General features: G+C 40.5%; 1 protein-coding gene across 3 annotated transcripts in view; it reads right to left on the bottom strand.

Moving 5' to 3' along the window:
- The window catches only part of TMTC1 (transmembrane O-mannosyltransferase targeting cadherins 1), a 290711-nt gene that overhangs the window by 86869 nt on the left and 183928 nt on the right, over nucleotides 1-19914 (bottom strand). For all 3 annotated transcript variants that reach the window (XM_082634781.1, XM_082634782.1, XM_082634783.1), the window contains one exon: nucleotides 6641-6762. In XM_082634781.1, coding sequence (XP_082490907.1) covers nucleotides 6641-6762 — 122 coding nt within the window. The remainder of the gene's footprint in view (nucleotides 1-6640; nucleotides 6763-19914) is intronic.

Below are 19914 nucleotides of genomic sequence, written 5' to 3'. Positions count from 1 at the left end.
TTGCTCTTGTGGCCCCGCCCCAGTGGTTAGGCCCCTATTTCCTGCTGGCACATACTCCTTACTGCTGCTTGGCCATGGGAACTTCTAAGCAACACATGTTCCTGCTGCTTATGAGGACACCCTATCAGCTCACGGAGGAGGCCCCACACCAGTACTGCCCAGACCATCCCCTAGTGCCCACTGCCAGGCCCTTCAGAGAGCCTGTCCTCATGGCAGATGAACTTCCTCTTTGCTCCTGCCTCCCCCCAGAGGACATGTCCCCCTTCCCCTATTTGGGCATCTTGCTGAAACTGAGCAGGACGAATATGTGTTTCAACTCTTAAGAGGAAAAATTCATTCTTTCCACAGGGTTATTCTAAGTCACAAAGAGTTGAACTTGGGAGCTGAAAGGGACCTTTGAGACCATGCAGCACTATGGTAACTGGAGTTCAGATTTCCCAAACCAGCAAAATGTCCAAAAGGAGGGAGTTGGGTGGGGGAGGAGGAACTAATGGAGGGCTGTATATCCCCTCCTGCTCTCATCATGCAGGAAGAGAAAGGATATTTTAAATTTATTTATTTTTATTTTATTCATTTTTTATTTTTGGCTGTGTTGGGTCTTCCTTACTGCGCACGGGCCTTCCCTGGTTGCGGTGAGCGGGGGCCATTCTCCGCTGTGGTGCGCGGGCCTCTCATTGCGGTGGCCTCTCCCGCTGTGGAGCACAAGCTCTAGGCGCGTGGGCTTCTGTAGTTGCGGCTCTCGAGCTCCAGAGCGCAGACTCAGTAGTTGTGGTGCACGGGCCTAGTTGCTCCACGGCACGTGGGATCCTCCCAGACCAGGGCTCGAACCCCTGTTCCCTGCCTTGGCAGGTAGATTCTTAAACACTGCGCCACCAGGGAAGCCCAAGAAAGGGTATTTTAATACCAAAAATATAGGAAACATATAATTTCATAATTTTTTAAATGAATTGATTTAACTTTATGAAAAACTCACTGCATTATCTTTCTTTCTCTCCTCACCCCCCAATTTGGTCAGTCCAGGGACAACTGTGGCACGAAGATCTAAGCAACATTAGGAGATTACCGGGCAAGACCAACACTCAGGTTTTACAGATACGAAAGTGATTCTCCCAGGACAGCCAGGCAGCACAGGACAGACTGGGCTGTGTTGATTCCCAGGTCAGTTCTCCTTCTACTGGATTTGCTAAAATAAAGTTTTATTGATATCAAATTATTTCTCTGATGATTTGAGTATTTGGCAAAACTTTGATTCGCTTTCAAATAATCATCACTCTCTTCCAGCAGCTCTGAAGGAGCATATGCAGAGATGGCTCATCAGTAGGGATCCCCAGTGTCAGCTAACAGGGGTAGTGTTCTTTCAGAGGTGACATTTCTCACTTTGCATCCTAAGGAATAAATACTGCAGTACTGTTTCAATAGCAACCTGTGTAAGATGAAAAATTCCATTTAGAATTAATAGGTGTGATTGAAGGTATTTCTCAAAATTGAATATGGAAAAGAGTCACTTGTCTTCCATTTCTCCATGTCTGATGTGTCCATTAGCTTAGGAGCTATACAAAACAAATGGCATCTCTTTCTAAGAGTAGGGCAATGTAAAAATTTTCTTTCTTCCCTCAAACACAGGTTGTCTAACTTCTCCTTCTGTGGTCCCAGTTTTTCTTGACCAGTTCCATCCACATTATTGGCTCTGCCTTCACTTACTTCTGTCCGTTCTTTCCCCCTCTCCACTCATTCATGTTTTCTTAAAGTAGTTTAGGAATTTGCTCTTTGGCACTGAAGCGAATAAATCACCCTTAATCTGGCATGTGAATGGATCTCTGATCACATTTATTTGAGAGCTCTCAACAACTATTTCTGCTTCATCGATTCTAAGAAATTTTAGTCCTTTGAAGCATTCTAATGTGGTTTTTATAAAATACAAAAAAGTAGCCATTAAATTATACGCTTCTCTTGAGATAAGAATAAGAGATCAAAACTTCTGTGAAAGAATGATTTAAGCCCCAAACTCTCCTGCCTGTTCAAAAAGGACATCCATAAAATTGGCATTTATCACCAGAAGAAAAGATTATTCCAATTTCTTTTGGTGGTAAAACTCTGACCCTAAAGCCATGCAGTGCCAAATAAATTGCCCATTTCTGTCCCATTTATCCACAGATTTCAAAGTGCAAGTGAGAGGCAGGTGATATTTTGGGTCTGTGCTAGGTTAGGATGGAGGGAGAACAGAAGCTAGAAGATTTAAGTGGCTTGTTCATTGTCAGACAGAAAGGCAGAGGATGAAAGAGCACTGTTGGTCCGACTCGTTCTGGGCTTTTCTTGTAAAATGGCCAAACCAGCTCCCTGGGATATTTTAATACCAAAAATATAGGAAACTCGCCTGGGCTTCAGTGAGGGTGGACATGACCTCTGTAGTGTTCATGGATGGGATCCCAAGGCTGGAAACTGGCTCCTTACCTTGAACATTTAATGAGTAGGAAATTCACCTACTAACTGAGCTTTTTATTTCATCTTCCTCTTGTTTGCTGAAGTTTTCGAGACAACACGGATTTTCTGCATAAAGATGATGACCTGAATTTTCAAGAAAGCCACAGAGTACATGTTTTCCTCAAAGCACTTGAGTATGAATGCTATGGAGAATGGCTCTTTTCTTGTCAAGGTCAATAATGGAAGGAGAGCCATGCAGAGAAGATTCCCGTGTGTATAAAAGGCTTGGACACATTCTTCAGCATCGTGGAAGCCAGCGTGTAGGTTTATTAAATGCATCGGGCATCATCTGGTGCTCTGGCACCTTCCAAGGAATGCCTGCAGCGTCTGCAACATTCTCTGCAGCCCTGAGGAAGATTGCAGCAGCTCCTTACCCAACTGTCTACCATTCTCCACTGAGATGGGGGTGGCTGGTCTCTGCTGAGTCAAATCTTTTTTGGAGAAAGTCTCCATTTTCATGAAAACCTTCAGCGTGTATAAACTGCCTCCGATGAAGTCATTAGAAACTCTCTAAAGCCACAGCACAGAAGTTTCCCCACATAGGTTTTGATTTCTGACTCAGCTGCACAATTTTAGATAACAATGGAATCCAGAACCATAACTAAAATGGCTCCCTTGGGGCTTCCCTGGTGGCGCAGTGGTTGAGAGTCTGCCTGCCAATGCAGCGGACACGGGTTCGAGCCCTGGTCTGGGAAGATCTCGCATGCCGCGGAGCAACTAGGCCCGTGAGCCACAACTACTGAGCCTGCGCAACTGGAGCCTGTGCTCCGCAACAAGAGAGGCCGCGATAGTGAGAGGTCCGTGCACCGCGATGAAGAGTGGCCCCCGCTTGCCGCAGCTAGAGAAAGCCCTCGCACAGAAACGAAGACCCAACACAGCCAAAAATAAAAATAAAAAAATAAAAAAATAAATAAATAAATAAATAAATTTAAAAAAACCCCAAAAACGTCTCCCTTGTGGTGCTACTTACAGCAATGACTGTGAAGGAAGGCTGGGGTTTGTGAGAGGTACAATGGCTCTCTCAAAAACTCCTCGGCTTCCTCCAACCCCAGTTCCCCCAAATTTGAGTTAAACTCTCAGGTTTATGCTCAGAGCTGTGTACCTGGACTAGTGACGTGCCCTCTTCATCAGCCTCCAGGACCATCTATAAGGGGCAGGAGACACCTCCACTTCCTTGTCACATGGCCCTGGCATCTGCGAAGACCACGGCTCTGGAGGGGGAAAGAGGCCTGGCTGGGCACAGTGATGATATGGATATGAATCCAGGAGACGCTGGGCAGTAAAGACAAACCCTCGGAAAATGATGGGCGCTTGACATCAGCACTACGATGCACAGATGTGGGAACTTGGAGAGAAAAGGACAGCCATCTTTTTAATGAAGACCGGTTTCCTGAAATTGATTTTGGATGCCTCTGCACCAAGTTTGCCAAATGCAGCAAAATCCAAATACGTTCTGAGAGGCAGGCACTTGCTCTTGGTAATATTGATGTTTTCTTTATATTTCAAACTTTTATTTTAATCCAAATCAGCTTATTCCTAGTGGAAAAAGGGCAGGGCATGACTTTTTCTGTTTTAGAGAAAAGAAATGGAGTCACAAAAAGGTCTATTGAAGATATGGCAGCACAGGAAGAGCCAGAGCTGGCATGATTCTGTGGGTGTTTGGAGGACACACCTACCTGGGCGACAGAAATCCCTGACTTTAAATAAGACAGCTCACAAATGGTTGATGATGATATTATGGGCTCCTATAATGTTTACCTAAGGCTCTCTTCCAGAAGAATGAAATTTAACCTCTTGTTTAAAATTCCAGCCCTTTATTTCCTTAAAAAATTTTCTCTTGTATTTGGTTTAGAAAAGCTTACCACACATGCACTCAGAACACCAAGTGCTGTGAATTCAGATCTCAGGACTCTTGAAAGTATCCAGAGCTAATTTCCAAATGGAGTTGAGCTGAAAGTACTTTACTATGTTCATATTTTCTTCATCTTTTTCAATTGAGGAGAATACTAAGACGTTACTATCAGAGAAGCAATACAACCTGGAAGGTGCCAGATCTGTCAGCAAACAAGGATCTATATTCCACTGCTTTGCCACTTACTAGCTATGTCACTTGGGCAAGTTATTTAACATCTCAGAGCCCAGGCTTTATTTTTGTAAAATGGGTATAATGGTATTAGCTACATCAGAAAGCTGATATCAACAATAACACTTGCTATTTATTGAACATGTACAATATAAAGCATTTTATAAGTTTTTTATACAAAACATTTTTATAAATGACCATCTCATTTAATGCCATTAAAATCTCACTGAGTTGGGTGCTATTATCTTCATTTGACACAGATGAGGAAATAGAGGCTTTGTGACATCGCACTCATGTCACACTCTGACTGCAGGAACATGCTGTGAACCACCACATACAGCATGAATTAACTGATAAAATAAATATAACATGCTTAGCCTAGTGACTGACATATAATAAAGGTTCAATAAAAGTTTCGATACAATTAATGTTTACTGAGTATGATACTATTTTAAAGAATATCCAGATCTGTTAAATGATTAGAGTGGAAGACACCATTTTGTTTTTAATCAGCAGTTAATGAACTCTTTGAGGGGAAAAAAACTGAGATTCACTTATTTTTGCAGCCTCAGATTCTAGTAGAGCATGCCTGGGACAGATGCTCTGTGACTATCTGTTAAGTGAAGAATAAATACAGATTCCACTTGGAATCAGTTGTCCTACAGACAAAACCTGACTGAAGCCACTCTCAGCTGCTCTAAGCAAAAACACGTCTAGAACAGACACTGAGGTCCTCCTTTGCCCTCCATATTCCTCAGTACTGGCAAGCCCTCATAAGCCTGTTATTTTAAGGCAATACAGAACGCAAAGAAATTCTGTATTTTTGTCCTCAGCAAATAGTTTTTATCAAGAAATAATCTCCTTCCCAAACTGTGCTGTAGACACATAAAGAAAATTAAGGGCCACCCTCTCCTTAACCAAGTCAAAACAAGATGCTGTTAAGTCTTAAGAAAGCTGTTAGGTACTTACTTTGGGGGAAATCGAAGGTTGTGAAATTCATTTCTAATTATATGCATTTTAAAATTTCTAACTCAGTATCTATACGTGAAATAAATTTTATTATTTAATACTTAAATTAATTTCATTTAAATTAAGTTTAAAATTAACTTAAATTTCTAAATGAAAATGAAGAAACAAAAATGAATAATTTCCTGATAATATTTTGGTTTACTGTATTTATTTTGTTGCCTTTTAGAAAAGTTCATTCTTGGGACTTCCCTGGTGGTCCAGTGGTTAAGACTCTGCCTTCCAATGTAGGGGGCATGGGTTCGATCCCTGGTCGGTGAACTAAGATCCCACATGCTGCGTGGTGTGGCCAAAAAAATAATAATAATAAAATAAAAAATATAAAGGTCTTAAAAAAATTAAAAAAAGAGTAAAGTTCATTCTTATGTATAATTCGTCAAATTACTTAATTTTTGGAAGCTTAATAAAATCCTTATTTTAAAAATAAGAAAACATGGGTGCAAAAAAAAAATCTTCATGCGCTACTCAAGGTCACACAATGGATAAAAGGCAGAACCATTTCAGGGACATTTTCAGGCTTTTGAAAAGAAACAGGGCCTTGGAATGCTGATATTTGAATAAGACAAGAGAACAGACAAGCTTCAGCAGGATTCAAATATTCAGAGCTAAGTGGCATTATGTAATCATACAAGTCTGAATGCCCTTTATAATTTTAACCAATTTTTTTCTCAAGGACAAGTTTCCTTCAGATTGTTCCTATTTTTAAATGAAAGAACAAAGAAAGAGAGAAAAGAAGATAGAAGTTAATTAAAATCATGCTACATAACACAGTTAATAGTTTTATCCAAATCAACAAATATTTCTAGAAAGTTACTATAATTATGTTTAATAAACACAGATACTTGAACAAAGAAGTCGTGGTAAATGATTGCTGCTAAAATTCTGAATATACTCTGGTCAATATTCTCATCCAACTTCCTCTTCGGCTGTTTTTAAAGCTGGGGTAATAAACACCTTAGCTCCATAAAGATCTGTCATACACACAAAGAACGGTCTCTCTGGAGCCACCAGAGTTGGTCTCGTAAAGAGGAATCCAGGAGCAGTAATTACCTAGGCATGTATAGCACTCTCTCGGCCACCACGAAACCCACCCTGAAGAAGAGGTTGCTGGCTGGGATGAACGGGAAAACCAGGAACAACAAGCCCACCAAAACTTCCCTGTGCTCCAGTCTCTGAAACACACAATAGTGGAGGACAAATTAATCTGGGTTTAATTCCACTTCAGTCAGCATTTAACCATCTCTTTCATTTTCAACTTCTCATTGAAGGAACGAATAAATTAGACCAATGTAAACCTTTTGATTAGTGTGCTGAATTCATCAGAGAAAGCCCTCAGGCTAAAACCTCTGGCTCATGGAAATATTCGCATGTACCCCTGACACACATTTGCCACCCAGCACATCTGCTATTTGCCTAACATGATCAGTGACCATTACTCCTTATTCTGGGCTGGCCCTACAGCCATCCTGCTTCTTGGTCTGGCTCCTTTTAGAGTCCCTGTGCCCCCAGGCAACTCATTCCAGGGAGCAAAGCAGCTGGGTGGGATCAAGCTCACTAAGGCATCATGGAGAATTACTGTCCTCTCAGAAACAGAACACATTAAAAGCAAAACAAACAAAAACAACAAAGAAGAAGAAGAAGAAAAAAAAAACCCACACAAAGCCCACCAGGAGAGGCAAAGCTTAGCATGAAGGAAATTAAATGCAAATGGTGAAATGTGGGGCACCAATGAGGGAGATCATTTGAGCTGAGGTGTTTTTAGCATCTTTCTAAATAAGCCAGTAAGCAAGCATTTATTCCATGAAATATTTTGGAATCAAAATTCATTACAATAAATAATTAAACTGACAGAACACCTTTCTCTTACACTGTATATATATTAATTTGTAAAGATTTTTGTCACTTATAATTAACATAAAATATTTCTATTTATTACTAATAATATGTTGTAATGGGCACTGTAAAAGATAGCGTGTATTTCCAAATAGACATATTTGAAGGAAAGCCTATTTAAAACAAACCTAAATGTTCTGGATGGTATTATTTTTTCTCTTTAAAAAAAGTTTAAGAGGAAAACCAAATGGAACTTTCCATGTTATAGTTTTAAATGTTTTCTTATAAACATTTTAAATAGCCTATTACTTTTAATAATTGTGAAAGACTAAACAAAAGAATTTCAAAAACATAAATAAGATTCCCTAATACAACTACTAATATTTTAAGTAGACAAAGTAAAAGATTTCAAAGATCTTGAGACATTTGTCACCTGGATTTTATTAAAATCTTTGTTTTGCTGACTACAAAATATTGAATAATAAAGTTTCTAAGAGCAATTCCATATGAACAAATGTGATTTGAACAATTTTGTTTAAAAGTAAGGGAACGTAAGTAATGATCTCATTTTTTACCTAGAGTAACCACACTCTTTAGAATTAAAAGATGAAAGAAGAAGAAAAAATTTTGCATAACCAGCCTTCAACTCAAATGGATGCAATAATGTTGTATTTTCTATGACCCACTTAAATTGAAGGAAAAAAACAGGTGAGAAGTAACAAGTTCATTATATTTAAAAACTGCAAGCTGTCTTTGTAACTTAGATTTTTCTTTCAGTTTACAGAGTACATTTCAGTCCAAGAATTTCAAGTTTATAGAATTTTTAAAAGAACAAACACCCTCATAAGAATTCTGTAATATGAAGGCAAATATTTTTTTAACATCTTTATTGGAGTATAATTGCTTTACAATGGTGCAAATATTTCTTGACAAAGCTGAAAATAAATCCCAGAGAATGAGCATCATGTCAAGCGTTGCTCATGAACTCTGAGCCTATTATTGATGTTCTCTTTTTATAGGTGCACTTTTATTTTTCAGAGATAGCTGACTTTTTTGGACACTTTTCAAAAACTGCAATACTTTTACAAAAGTATTCATGTGTCTTCCCAGAAAGATTTGTAAAGAGAATGTAATACCCCCTATTAATTAATCCTAAGCATGAAGGCAAGGGCAGGGGTTAAGAGAATTCTAACCAGGTCACCATCCAGGTCCCTGGATCGTGTTTTACCCAGTGAGGCGCCTCCCCATCTCATTGCGGTTATTGGAGATCAGCCCTCACTGCGGATCTGAAAGAGGCGTCGCCTTCACACCCCCAGTGTCACCCCTTGCTGCCTGACCAAAGGCCCTTCCCCACTGTGGTGTCATATGTTTCTGGCCTTTACTCAGCAGAAGCCCGAGCTGGGGAGCCAGTAGGTTGGGAGGAGCCGGTGTCCGGGGAGCACAGAGGCGCCCTCGGCCTCCTCCCTCCCCAGTCCCGGAGCCCCTGCAGCAGGCGGTCCGGAGAGCTGCCGCCGCTGCTGGAGCTGCAGAGATGGGGCTGCAGGCTCCAGGCACGGCCTTTATTCCCTTCCTGGCCCTCATCCCAGGTGTGATTACGTATTTATCTGTGTGCTTAGTGTCTTTAATTAATGTCTCCACCAGACTCTAAGCTCCATGTGGACAGGAGCTGCTCAGTTGTGTTCAGTGGTGGGTGGTTTGTGCTCAGCTCAGTGCCTGGCACTTAGTGAGTGTTTAGAAATATTTGTTGAATAAATCAATAAATGAATAAATGCTCCATGTGAGAGAGAAAACTGGGTATGAGAGGGCAGAGGATAGAGAGGGCTTCCTGGTGAAGGGGGGACAATCTGGGGTTGAAAATTGAATGAATGCTCACAAGGTAGATGTGGTGGGCTTGGGGAGGGGGAGGGAGTCACAGCGAGGTGCATTCGGGCAGAAGATACAGAATGTACAAAGCAGGGAACAACCCTGGACATGTTGGCAGGTGACAAACCATCAGGGTGTTGTATGCTCTGTGTGGAGTTGACTTTTACCTACAGGCAACAAGGGTGGAGTAAAGGATCCCACATGCATAGAAAGAAAAGCAAGTCAGTGTCCAGCAGCTGATGTCCATGTTCCAGTTGTGGCCCTGCCACCATTAGTCACCTTGAGCAGGAATGAAATTAGCCCTTCCCTGTGTCAACTATTAAATGAGGTAAGTGAGGCTCACAGCTCAGCACAGCTGGATCAACACAAAGGTTTCTTGATCAGAGAGATAAAGTCCAGGTCATTGGAGTTGTGAGCTTAGAGGCTACCACTCCGCATTGCTACCAGAGGGGCTGTCTTATATGGTGTTTTTCTTTGTTTTCAAAACATTCAACTGAAGACAGTGGCACAGTGCCCAAACTCAATGAAGTTTCACTATTTATCTCAAGAAAAATAACATTCATGAAAAAAATTCTTGAGTCTCAAATTAAACTGATGATAATCTTCCCTCCTCCCCATTCAGTCAAGAGAGATAGAAAATATTCAAGAATATATTTCTTTAAACTGCAAGTTGATCAGCCAAGCAGAAAGTTGTAAAGTTAGGGAAAAAATATGTCATGAACATGGCTGAATTTCCTAGAATGAGAAAGACTGGGAGAGAATCCAATTTTGTGTCCTGTGGATCACAGATGTGACAAAGTTGGCTAAATAATTTATAGCTTATTTCAGCCTAAGAGATACAGATGAAACACAAACAAAATATGAGTGGGGGAAAAAGAGAAAATGTGTGGCATTTTCCAAAGTACACAGAGTACATTCATTTCTAGGAAAAGAGGCAAATGGAAATTTATTCCAAATACACTAGGGGGTGAAAAGACATGAGAATTAAAACAGCTAATAATACAGTCAATAATAATACACATTATTTGTCTGACTAACTGTGCAACTTCAGACAAATTAATTTACTTCTCTGAGTTTTAATTTGATGATCAAAAACAAAAAAGAGGTTACTGATACCTATTGTATCTGTAGGAAAAATGTGTGATAGATTCACTCTGATAGGTGTTAGGCTTGACTGTTTTCCTGGCTCGGGAGGATACAGAAAAGCATTCCCCTGAGCTGCAAAGAGATAAAAATCCCTTAACATACCTCTTAGGGCACCCAGAGAATCATGCAGCCACCATTGGCACAGTCACGCATCTGAGAGAGCCGCTAATGGAAAAGCAGTGAGCTTCTCAGAAACATAAATTACCTCAGAGGAGCCCCAGCTCCAGAATCTGAGTCTAGCCTCGTCGCTTCTGGTTTATCCCATCCCCTTCCTACTCCCTGCTTCCTTTTCAAAGAACAAGTCATAGGTGAGGACACATACACGGCACACAGACAGACAGACAGACACACACACACACACACACACATGTGCACGTGGCCAGCAGTGTGTGGATGAGTCATGAGAAGAGGATGCCTCCCAGTCCCATTCAACCCAGACAACATCTACTGCAGGCTGCTCCCTTCCAGAGCAGCAGAGAACAGGCCTCATTATAGTAATTATTACCATCATTCCCGTCATCATATTTTCTCTCACCTCTAAACAGGTTTCAGATAAATAATACAGCACATTCAGCATGTTCTTACAGTTCTGCGTAGAGCACAGTTATATTTCAATCCTAAGGATGTATTTGGCAGCTCTAGACTCTAGCTGTCTGCTTCTAATTTATCAATTTCAGGGAAGCTGATGACAGTAAAGCTCCCTCTTCAGCCCTGGGAGTAAGGCATTTCCAAGCTGACAACTGGCAGGGCTGCATACTTAGCAGGCCCTCTTTTCTCATCTATTTTTGGGTCTACTTCCTCCATTAGACTATGCCTTCCTTGATGGGAGTCACTGTCTCACTTAGATTTATCCAGGTACCTGGCACATACATAATTGGCATTCAGCAAACTGTGTTGCAATAAGAAAGATCAGTGATGGAAGTTGCATATACATCACTGAGGTTCATTTTAGAGACTTCTCACTAAGGAAAACTTGTACTTTTGGTAACCCTCTGAAACACAGTATTTGCAGTGTTAATTTGGGGTGAGAAGTCCTTGAACATCCAAAGTATCTCACGAGGGTCCGACAGAGCTGACCGACAGCAGTGAGGTACTTTTTTTTTTTTTTTTTGTGCTGTACGCGGGCCTCTCACTGTTGTGGCCTCTCCCGTTGTGAAGCACAGGCTCCGGACGCGCAGGCTCAGCGGCCATGGCTCACGGGCCCAGCCGCTCCGCGGCACATGGGATCTTCCCAGACCGGGGCACGAACCCGTGTCCCCTGCATCGGCAGGCAGACTCTCAACCACTGCGCCACCAGGGAAGCCCTGTGAGGTACTTTTAATCAGGGTACATGCATACCTTCTATGTCTCTCTAATTGCATTCATTGCTACTAACTACTACTTGGTCTCGCAAGGTCGTGGGACATTTCTGCTTAGGAAAAGTGACATCTTTCACATTATTGAAATTCAATTTTAATTTTGTGAATATTTCAATGTATTAAAATAGTCAATAACTTATCACTATTATTATTATTATGGAAATTCTTTTTAATTGAGGAAGGCAAGTTATTTAATCAAGTTAAATCCCCACTGCTTTATCTGAGTGCACAGTACCGCCTCATCTCTTGTTCTGAATCCCAGTTACTCAGCTGGGGGTGCCAGGCAGTGAGCTAGGCTCGTTCTCTTGCTAAGTGACTCCCAAATTGCCACCCTGTAGCAGGCAACCCAAACTTATGCCAGTTTAAAAAAATTCTCTTTAATCTTCACAACAATTCTGTGGAGCTGAATATTATTATCCTTGTTGTAAACTCAAATGCCTGAGACCTTTGGGTCCTTCACAATAGCTGCAACTGCAAATCAGCAGTTGTATTGCGTTATTTCTGTGAGAAACTTTCCTCAAGGCTGCCCAGGACTTCAGGTCTCCTTCCTGCAAAACGGAACCTGGGCTCTCCCTGTGCTGCTTCTGTATATTTTAAGAATTTTTTGAAGTCCCAAACCCCTATTACGGTCCAGAGGAAATGCATCGGTGAGTCTCCACTTGAGCAAATCAGAGGCTCAGGTTTATTTAAAACATCATGAGCTCTGAATCTACACAAGCCCTTAGATGCTCCCAAATGATGATTATACGGACTGCATGAAATGGACGGAGAACTGGTCTCAGAACACTAACTCAAGACCAGCATGGGAAGGGGCAAGCCAGAAGTAGAGAGAGAGAAAGAGCTTGGCTGTTTGGGGCAATGGGATTCTGTCTGAGCTCTGCACAAATGTACCTTGAACTTCTTTTTCCCCCCTGGGTTGGCCTCTTGTCTGCTTGACCTTCACTATTGTCTATATTTTCCTTTGAATTTTACAGCCCCTCCCTGCTCCACATCTGTCTGACAGTGGCTCAGTTTCCCTGTCTCCAGGCACAGCTCCTGTCTGGGGATCCTCTCCATGGTCACAGCTCTCACCTGGTGCTGGTGACAGTTCCCTCCTCTGACCCTTCAGGCCATCTGGTAGATGTCCCTTGGAATGTTAGCTCCACTCTGCCCACATCACTGCAAAGGTCCCTTCATAAACTCTTCAATCACCCCACTGGCTGTGCACTGTGTATCCTGCCAGGGCTCTGACTAATAGACCACAGTGGAAGAGCATGCGGTGCGGATGGAAGCAGAGATGTGGATTCTAAAGAAAGGTCAGAACACTGGCTTTTGTGAGCTATTAGGAGCTGGCTCCAGACCACTCCTGACTTGGTCCCATCCTGGCATTGTTAGATTTCCATTAAGTTTCAGCCCTTGGGTGAACCACCCTTTTTTGAGGCCACTGAGATTATAGAAAATTCTAAATGTTGTATAAAAACAGTAAAGACAAATACCAATCTAAGAGAGCTTTTATCTGGCAAGTGATGTTGAGACCAATCTCTCAACAGTTGGAGAAGAGAAAGTTTTGAATTTTTACTGCTATTACAATATGAAATGCAACAGACCACTTCTTAATGATTCCAACAAGATCTAGAATCTGAACTACATTTCAGTGACGCAGGAGGCAAGAGGAATCTTGGGATAGTCTCAAGGGTAGAGAGAATAAGAAAAATTGAAAGCTGATTCTCAGAGCCTCAGTCGCAACTGCCAAATTCCGTGATGATTACATAGTCAACCGGGACCCCAAGTTAGGCCCAGTGGTCACAGTGCCACACTACGAGAGGCTGAAGGCCAGTCCACCCATGACATAAACACAATTCGCATCTCACATGTAAGCATGGAAAGGTACCACTTGCAGCTTTTTTCTTCCTTGGTCTGAAATCAACAAAATAAGCCAAGTTGGGAGAGAAAATAGCTTTGGTCCAGGATCTCAAGAGCATAGCTGCCAACCCACACACTCCTTGGTTCAAGCTGGTGATATCACTTCCTCATTTTCATGTGCCCTAAAATTTACTCATAAATGCACATGGAAAAAATTTTTAAAGGGGAAATGAATGAAGAAATTATACCTCCTCGGAGACAAAAGCAGATTTGTACACTCTATCTTCTCTGAGCCAATTTAAACACTGCTTTTCCCACGCCAAGCTTTCTCACTGAGGAGCTCTGCCAGATGCACTAATGAACACAGAGCCGAAGGGAGATTAAAATAAGAGCATTCATAAAACGACACTTTGGATTTCTGGTCCTTGGTTCTGGACTTCATTTTTTTGCAGAGTTTTTTGTTTGATTTGTTTTTAATCAATAGTCTAAATCTTCCTGCCAACAATAGATCCTGGGATTGAAACTTCTTATCTTCACAAGAGCACACAATTATGCTGTTTCAGGATCAAATCAGGTGAAGAGGGAAGCTCTCATATTGTTTTACTCAAGTGAGAATAAACTATTTCATAACTTTATTTGGAAATATGTGTCACATTCAGTGTGTGTTTTAAATGTTTAAAGAAAAATAAAAGCAAAAATCTTTTAAAAGGCACTTTAGAGGAGGCATGACTGGAAAATATCAGTCTAGTGCAAAAAACACCATTTATTTTACGTTTTTTCCCTGTAATTGATCTCTAATCTCATAGCACTGTGGTCGGAAAAGATGTTGATATGATTTCAATTTTCTTAAATTTACCAAGGCTTGATTTGTGACCCAAGATGTGATCTATCCTGGAGAACATTCTGTGTGCACTTGAGAAGAAAGTGTCATCTGCTGTTTTTGGATGGAATGTCCTATAAATATCAATTAAATCTATCTGGTCTATTGTATCATTTAAAGCTGTGTTTCCTTATCAATTTTCTGTCTGGATCATCTGTCCATTGGTGTAAGTGAGGTGTTAAAGTCCCCCACTATTATTGTGTTACTATCGATTTCCTCTTTTAGAGCTGTTAGCAGTTGCCTTATGTATTGAGGTGCTCCTATGTTGGGTGCATATATATTTGTAATTGTTATATCTTCTCCTTGGATTGATCCCTCGATCATTATGGAGTGTCCTTCCTTGTCTCTTGTAACATTCTTTATTTTAAAGTCTATTTTATCTGATATGAGTATTGCTACTCCAGCTTTCTTTAGATTTCCATTTGCACGGAATATCTTTTTCCATCCCTTCACTTTCAGTCTGTATGTGTCCCTAGGTCTGAAGTGGGTCTCTTGTAGACAGCATATATATGGGTCTTGTTTTTGTATCCATTCAACGAGACTGTTTCTTTTCGTTGGAGCATTTAATCCATTCACGTTTAAGGTAATTATCGATATGTATGTTCCTATTACCATTTTCTTAATTGTTATGGGTTTGTTTTTGTAGGTCCTTTTCTTCTCTTGTGTTTCCCACTTAGAGAAGTTCCTTTAGCATTTGTTGTAGAGCTGGTTTGGTGGTGCTGAATTCTCTTAGCTTTTGCTTGTCTGTAAAGCCTTTGATTTCTCCGTCGAATCTGAATGAGATCCTTGCCGGGTAGAGTAATCTTGGTTGTAGTTTCTTCCCTTTCATCACTTTAAATATATCATGCCACTCCCTTCTGGCTTGTAGAGTTTCTGCTGATAAATCAGCTGTTAACCTTATGGGAGTTCCCTTGTTTGTTATTTGTCATTTTTCCCTTGTTGCTTTCAATAATTTTTCTTTGTCTTTAATTTTTGTCAGTTTGATTACTATGTGTCTCGGTGTGTTTCTCCTTGGGTTTATCCTGCCTGGGACTCTCTGCGCTTCCTGGACTTGGGTGGCTCTTTCCTTTCCCATGTTAGGTAAATTTTCGACTGTAATCTCTTCAAATATTTTCTCGGGTCCTTTCTCTCTCTCTTCTCCTTCTGGGACCCCTATAATGCGAATGTTATTGCATTTAATGTTGTGCCAGAAGTCTCTTAGGCTGTCTTCATTTCTTTTCATTCTTTTTTCTTTATTCTGTTCTGCAGCAGTAGATTCCACCATTCTGTCTTCCGAGTCACTTATCCATTCTTCTGCCTCAGTTATTCTGCTATTGATTCCTTCAAGTGTATTTTTCATTTCAGTTATTGTATTGTTCATCTCTGTTTGTCTGTTGTTTAATTCTTCTAGGTGTTTGTTCTTTAATACTTCTAGGTCTTTGTTCTTTACTTCTTCTAGGTCTTTGTTAAACATTTCTTGCATCTTCTCTATCTTTGCCTCCATTGTTCTTCCGAGGTCCTGGATCATCTTCACTATCATAATTCTGAACTCTTTTTCTGGAAGGTTGCCTATCTCCACTTCATTTAGTTGTTTTTCTGGGGTTTCATCTTGTTCCTTTATCTGGTACAAAGCCCTCTGCCTTTTCATTTTGTCTATTTTTCTGTGAATGTCACCATTCATTTTAATAATCAAGTACTAGTAAGGAGTTAAGGGAATTAAGTAAATTAGAAAAATGTTGTTCAATAATACTTTTCCTGATTAGAATGAAACTATTACAGGAATTTATGGAGACATGGGAGAAGTAGAGAATGAACTTTCTTCCTCTCTCTCTGTGGTTCTGAACAAAAATGGAAAAAGCACTAGAAAAATGTATTAAAAAAAAAAGTGAGGAAGACTAGAGAGATGAAAGGTAGGGGCAAGACAAGATCTCTTCTAAGGTCGTGTTCAATGTGTAAATTATTACACATGTGCTATGGGAGAGACTCATGCAGAGGGAGAAATAAAAGTCACCTGGTAAGCTGCAAATGGTAGAGAGTAAAGGAAAAACAAGCATCTCTCAAGCACATACCATATGCCAGACATTTGACTGAGACTGTCCCACTGACATTTCATGATAATATTATAATGTAGGTAATTATCCCCAGTTTATAGATGAGGAAATTGAAGCTCAGAGGGCTTAAGACACTTATCTAAGTTGATCCAATTAGTGAGAAACAAGGGTTTCAAACTGAGGTCTGATTCACCCCAAAGCCTGTCCTTTCCCCACAGTCCATGTGGCTTTGGGATCCCAAGGCAAGGTCAAGTGTGTGCGTGGTGGGGGGGGGTGATTTCAGCCCTTTGCTGCCTCTTAGTTTTGTAGCAGAAACCCACAGAGAAGATAAGACCCAGTAATTTGGAGGTTACCTAGTAAGGCACTGCTGAGGTAGACCAGAAATCTCACCCCTGAGTCCCTTTGCCAGATAAACGCTGACACGAGTATTCTACAATCTGCAGGGATGCAGCTGCATCCTGCTGCATGGAATGTGTGTTCTTTGTCAATTATTCTGTTTCAATAAATGATTGCAGGTGGCCCACCTACTCACTCTGACAACCAGCCTCTGGAAGCGTGGACATGTCCATGTCCACAGCCACAACAGGGGAAGACATAATTTATTTGATCTTAGTTACTGAATTGTAAGTCAAAATTATATTTAAGAAGACTTGAGGGGGGATAATGATTATTTTTGACATAAGAAATCAAATACTGTGATGAAATCACCCTCTTATTAAGGAAAATAACAGAACATTCATATTCTAGTGACCACAGAGGCATAATGAATAAGCTGAGTGGACAAAAGCTGAGTGGACAAAAGCCTTCTAAATTTTAAATCTATACGTGCTCTGGAGCTTATTGCTCTAACCTCAATTTTTAATATTCAACTGTTTATGTCTAAATCTTGCAGGAATGTAATACTGTGATAACCACTTACTCATTCCTTTTTTTTTAACCTTTAAAAAACTTTAAATTTATTTTTAAATTGAAGTATAGTTGCTGGTCAATATTATATAAGTTACAGGTGTACAGTATAGTGATTCATAATTTTGAAAGGTTACACTCCATTTAGTTATAAAATATTGACTATATTCCCTGCGTTGTACAGTATATCCTTGTAGCTTATTTTATACATAATAGTTTGTACTTCTTAGCCCCCTACCTCTCGATAGCCCCTCCCTCTTCCCTCTCCCCACTGGTAACCACTAGTATGTTGTATTTTTAGATTCCACATATAAGAGAAATCATACAGTATTTGTCTTTCTCTGATAACCACTTACTCTTATAGCATCTGTGATATTCATATTTATATCAGGTATTTGCTCAGGAGGGTGGATTTGGAAGATCAAAACAGTAGTGTAGCTCTAAGAGCTACGTGTTCATTTGTGTTGAGACCAAAGCTATCTGGGTGGACTCAGGAGAAAGGAGGAGCTGAGGGGAGGCATCAGAACCCCCGTTCGATACCTCTGCCTTCAGGGGAGGCCCTGTCCAGAGAAGAATCAGTGGTGCACTGGACAGGGGGCCTGTGGGACCAAGGAGAGAAAACTGTCAGCAGAAGCTCAGTCTTGTGCCCAGAGCCTGTCCAGAGAAGAGAGGGGAAAAGGCCACCACCTAGCAGTCCAGGTCTTCCATCATGCTCCCTGCATCCAGCTCTGGCTAGTGAAACAAAGATGACACAGGTAATGCAGCCGAATCCCTGGTTAAGAACCTGGGAGTTCCCTGGTGGTGCAGTGGTTAAGACTGCCCTCCAGTGCAGGGGGTGTGGGTTCAATCCCTGGTCAGGGAGCTAAGATCCCACATGCCTCGTGGCCAAAATACCAAAACATAAAACAGAAGCAGTATTGTAACAAATTCAATAAAGACTTTAAAAATGGTCCACATCAAAAAAAATCTTAAAAAAAAAAAAAGAACTTTAACTTAATAAAGTGACCTTAGGTGGGAGGGAGGCTGGTGCAATTAACCAATTTTTTCCCTCTGTAAGAATTCAATTAAGAATGGATTTAACCATGCAAGTGAAGTCATGTGTGAATTTAGCTTTGCTGATGAGGAAACAAGAGGCAGAGGATAAATTAGATGCATTTTCATAAATAGTTTTATTCCTGTGAAAATATACACACTTGGCAGAAGTGGTCTTCTACCTATGACTACCACTTAAATATTTCTAAGATGTCCCTCCGCCAAAACCTTCCAAAGCAGGATGCTATAGACTTATTTTCTGTTCAGAAAGAGACAAGATTTTTACTTTTTCACACCTTGAGTCACACTCACTCAGAAGTATGATTCATCTACCCACTTGGGATTGTCACACAGAGGACAGTCCCTTCCCTCTGTAATCTAAAATGAATAAGGAGAAGGAACCACAAAAATCCCACAGTTTCACACAGTAAAGATGCAAATATTTTAGAGCAGCATTTCTTAAAGACTATAATTCATCCCATTTTATCAAACAAATTACAGAGAGATCTTTGGCTTACTTCAAGGTTATAAGATATGAAAGTAATAATAAATTTAGCAAGCTTCTCTCTTAACAGCTAAAAAAAGGGATTTTTACTTGTCCAACTGAGCTTCTGAAGTAACTGCTATGAATAATGGATTTGATTCCTGTTTTCCATCAATGTACTCATCCAAAATTAAAATATCTTCTATAATCAAAATAGGCTGGATCTCATTGGATAAGACCCACTTTCCTGCTTCTGAAACATATGGTGATAAAAGCCTAGTGGATCATCTTTTTTTATTAAAGTTGTTAAAAGCTCTTTTTTTACAAGTAACTGACATGATTAAGTAAGGCTCTTCCCTTACCTTTAACTGTGCATCTTCCCTTACCTTTAACTGAACAGCCTAACTACCACAGCCTAAAAGGGCAAATTTAATGGACTAATGAATGTAACAAAGGATGGAGACAAAGGCTCTAGGTTTTAAAATAGTATCAAATACTTGTAATTTTCCAAATTCAGACATTCCAACACCTATTATCATTTTTTCATTAGGCCTGCTTTCCACCAAACAGCAACAGCATAAATCTCTAAAGTGTAACTAAGAGAGAAGCAGCGTAATATGATCTATATAAGGCTTGACATAAAAGCAAGAATTTGACCATGTATCACTAATTGAGAGTCATTTTTCCCTTGGGAAATTCTTACAAGGTAAAAGAAAAAAATCTTCTAGACAGAAAAACAAAGGGTGAAAGTGTTTCTCCAACAAGCCTTGGCATTGACTTATTCCCCAAGCAAAGACACTGTCAGAGTGAGCACCCAAATCTGTAACAGGCAGAAAACTAGAGTTCACTGGCCAAAGTCACCCACATCAAAAGGGATTGTGGTGCCTTGGAATGGAGACAGTTTTCAAGGGAATGCCAGGGAGGCTGATGTTAATGAATGTTCTTCCCAG

The sequence above is a fragment of the Mesoplodon mirus genome, assembly GCF_964341445.2.
Source record: "Mesoplodon mirus genome assembly, chromosome: 11".
NCBI lineage: Eukaryota > Metazoa > Chordata > Mammalia > Artiodactyla > Ziphiidae > Mesoplodon > Mesoplodon mirus.
This window is presented reverse-complemented; position numbering and strand designations above follow the sequence as displayed.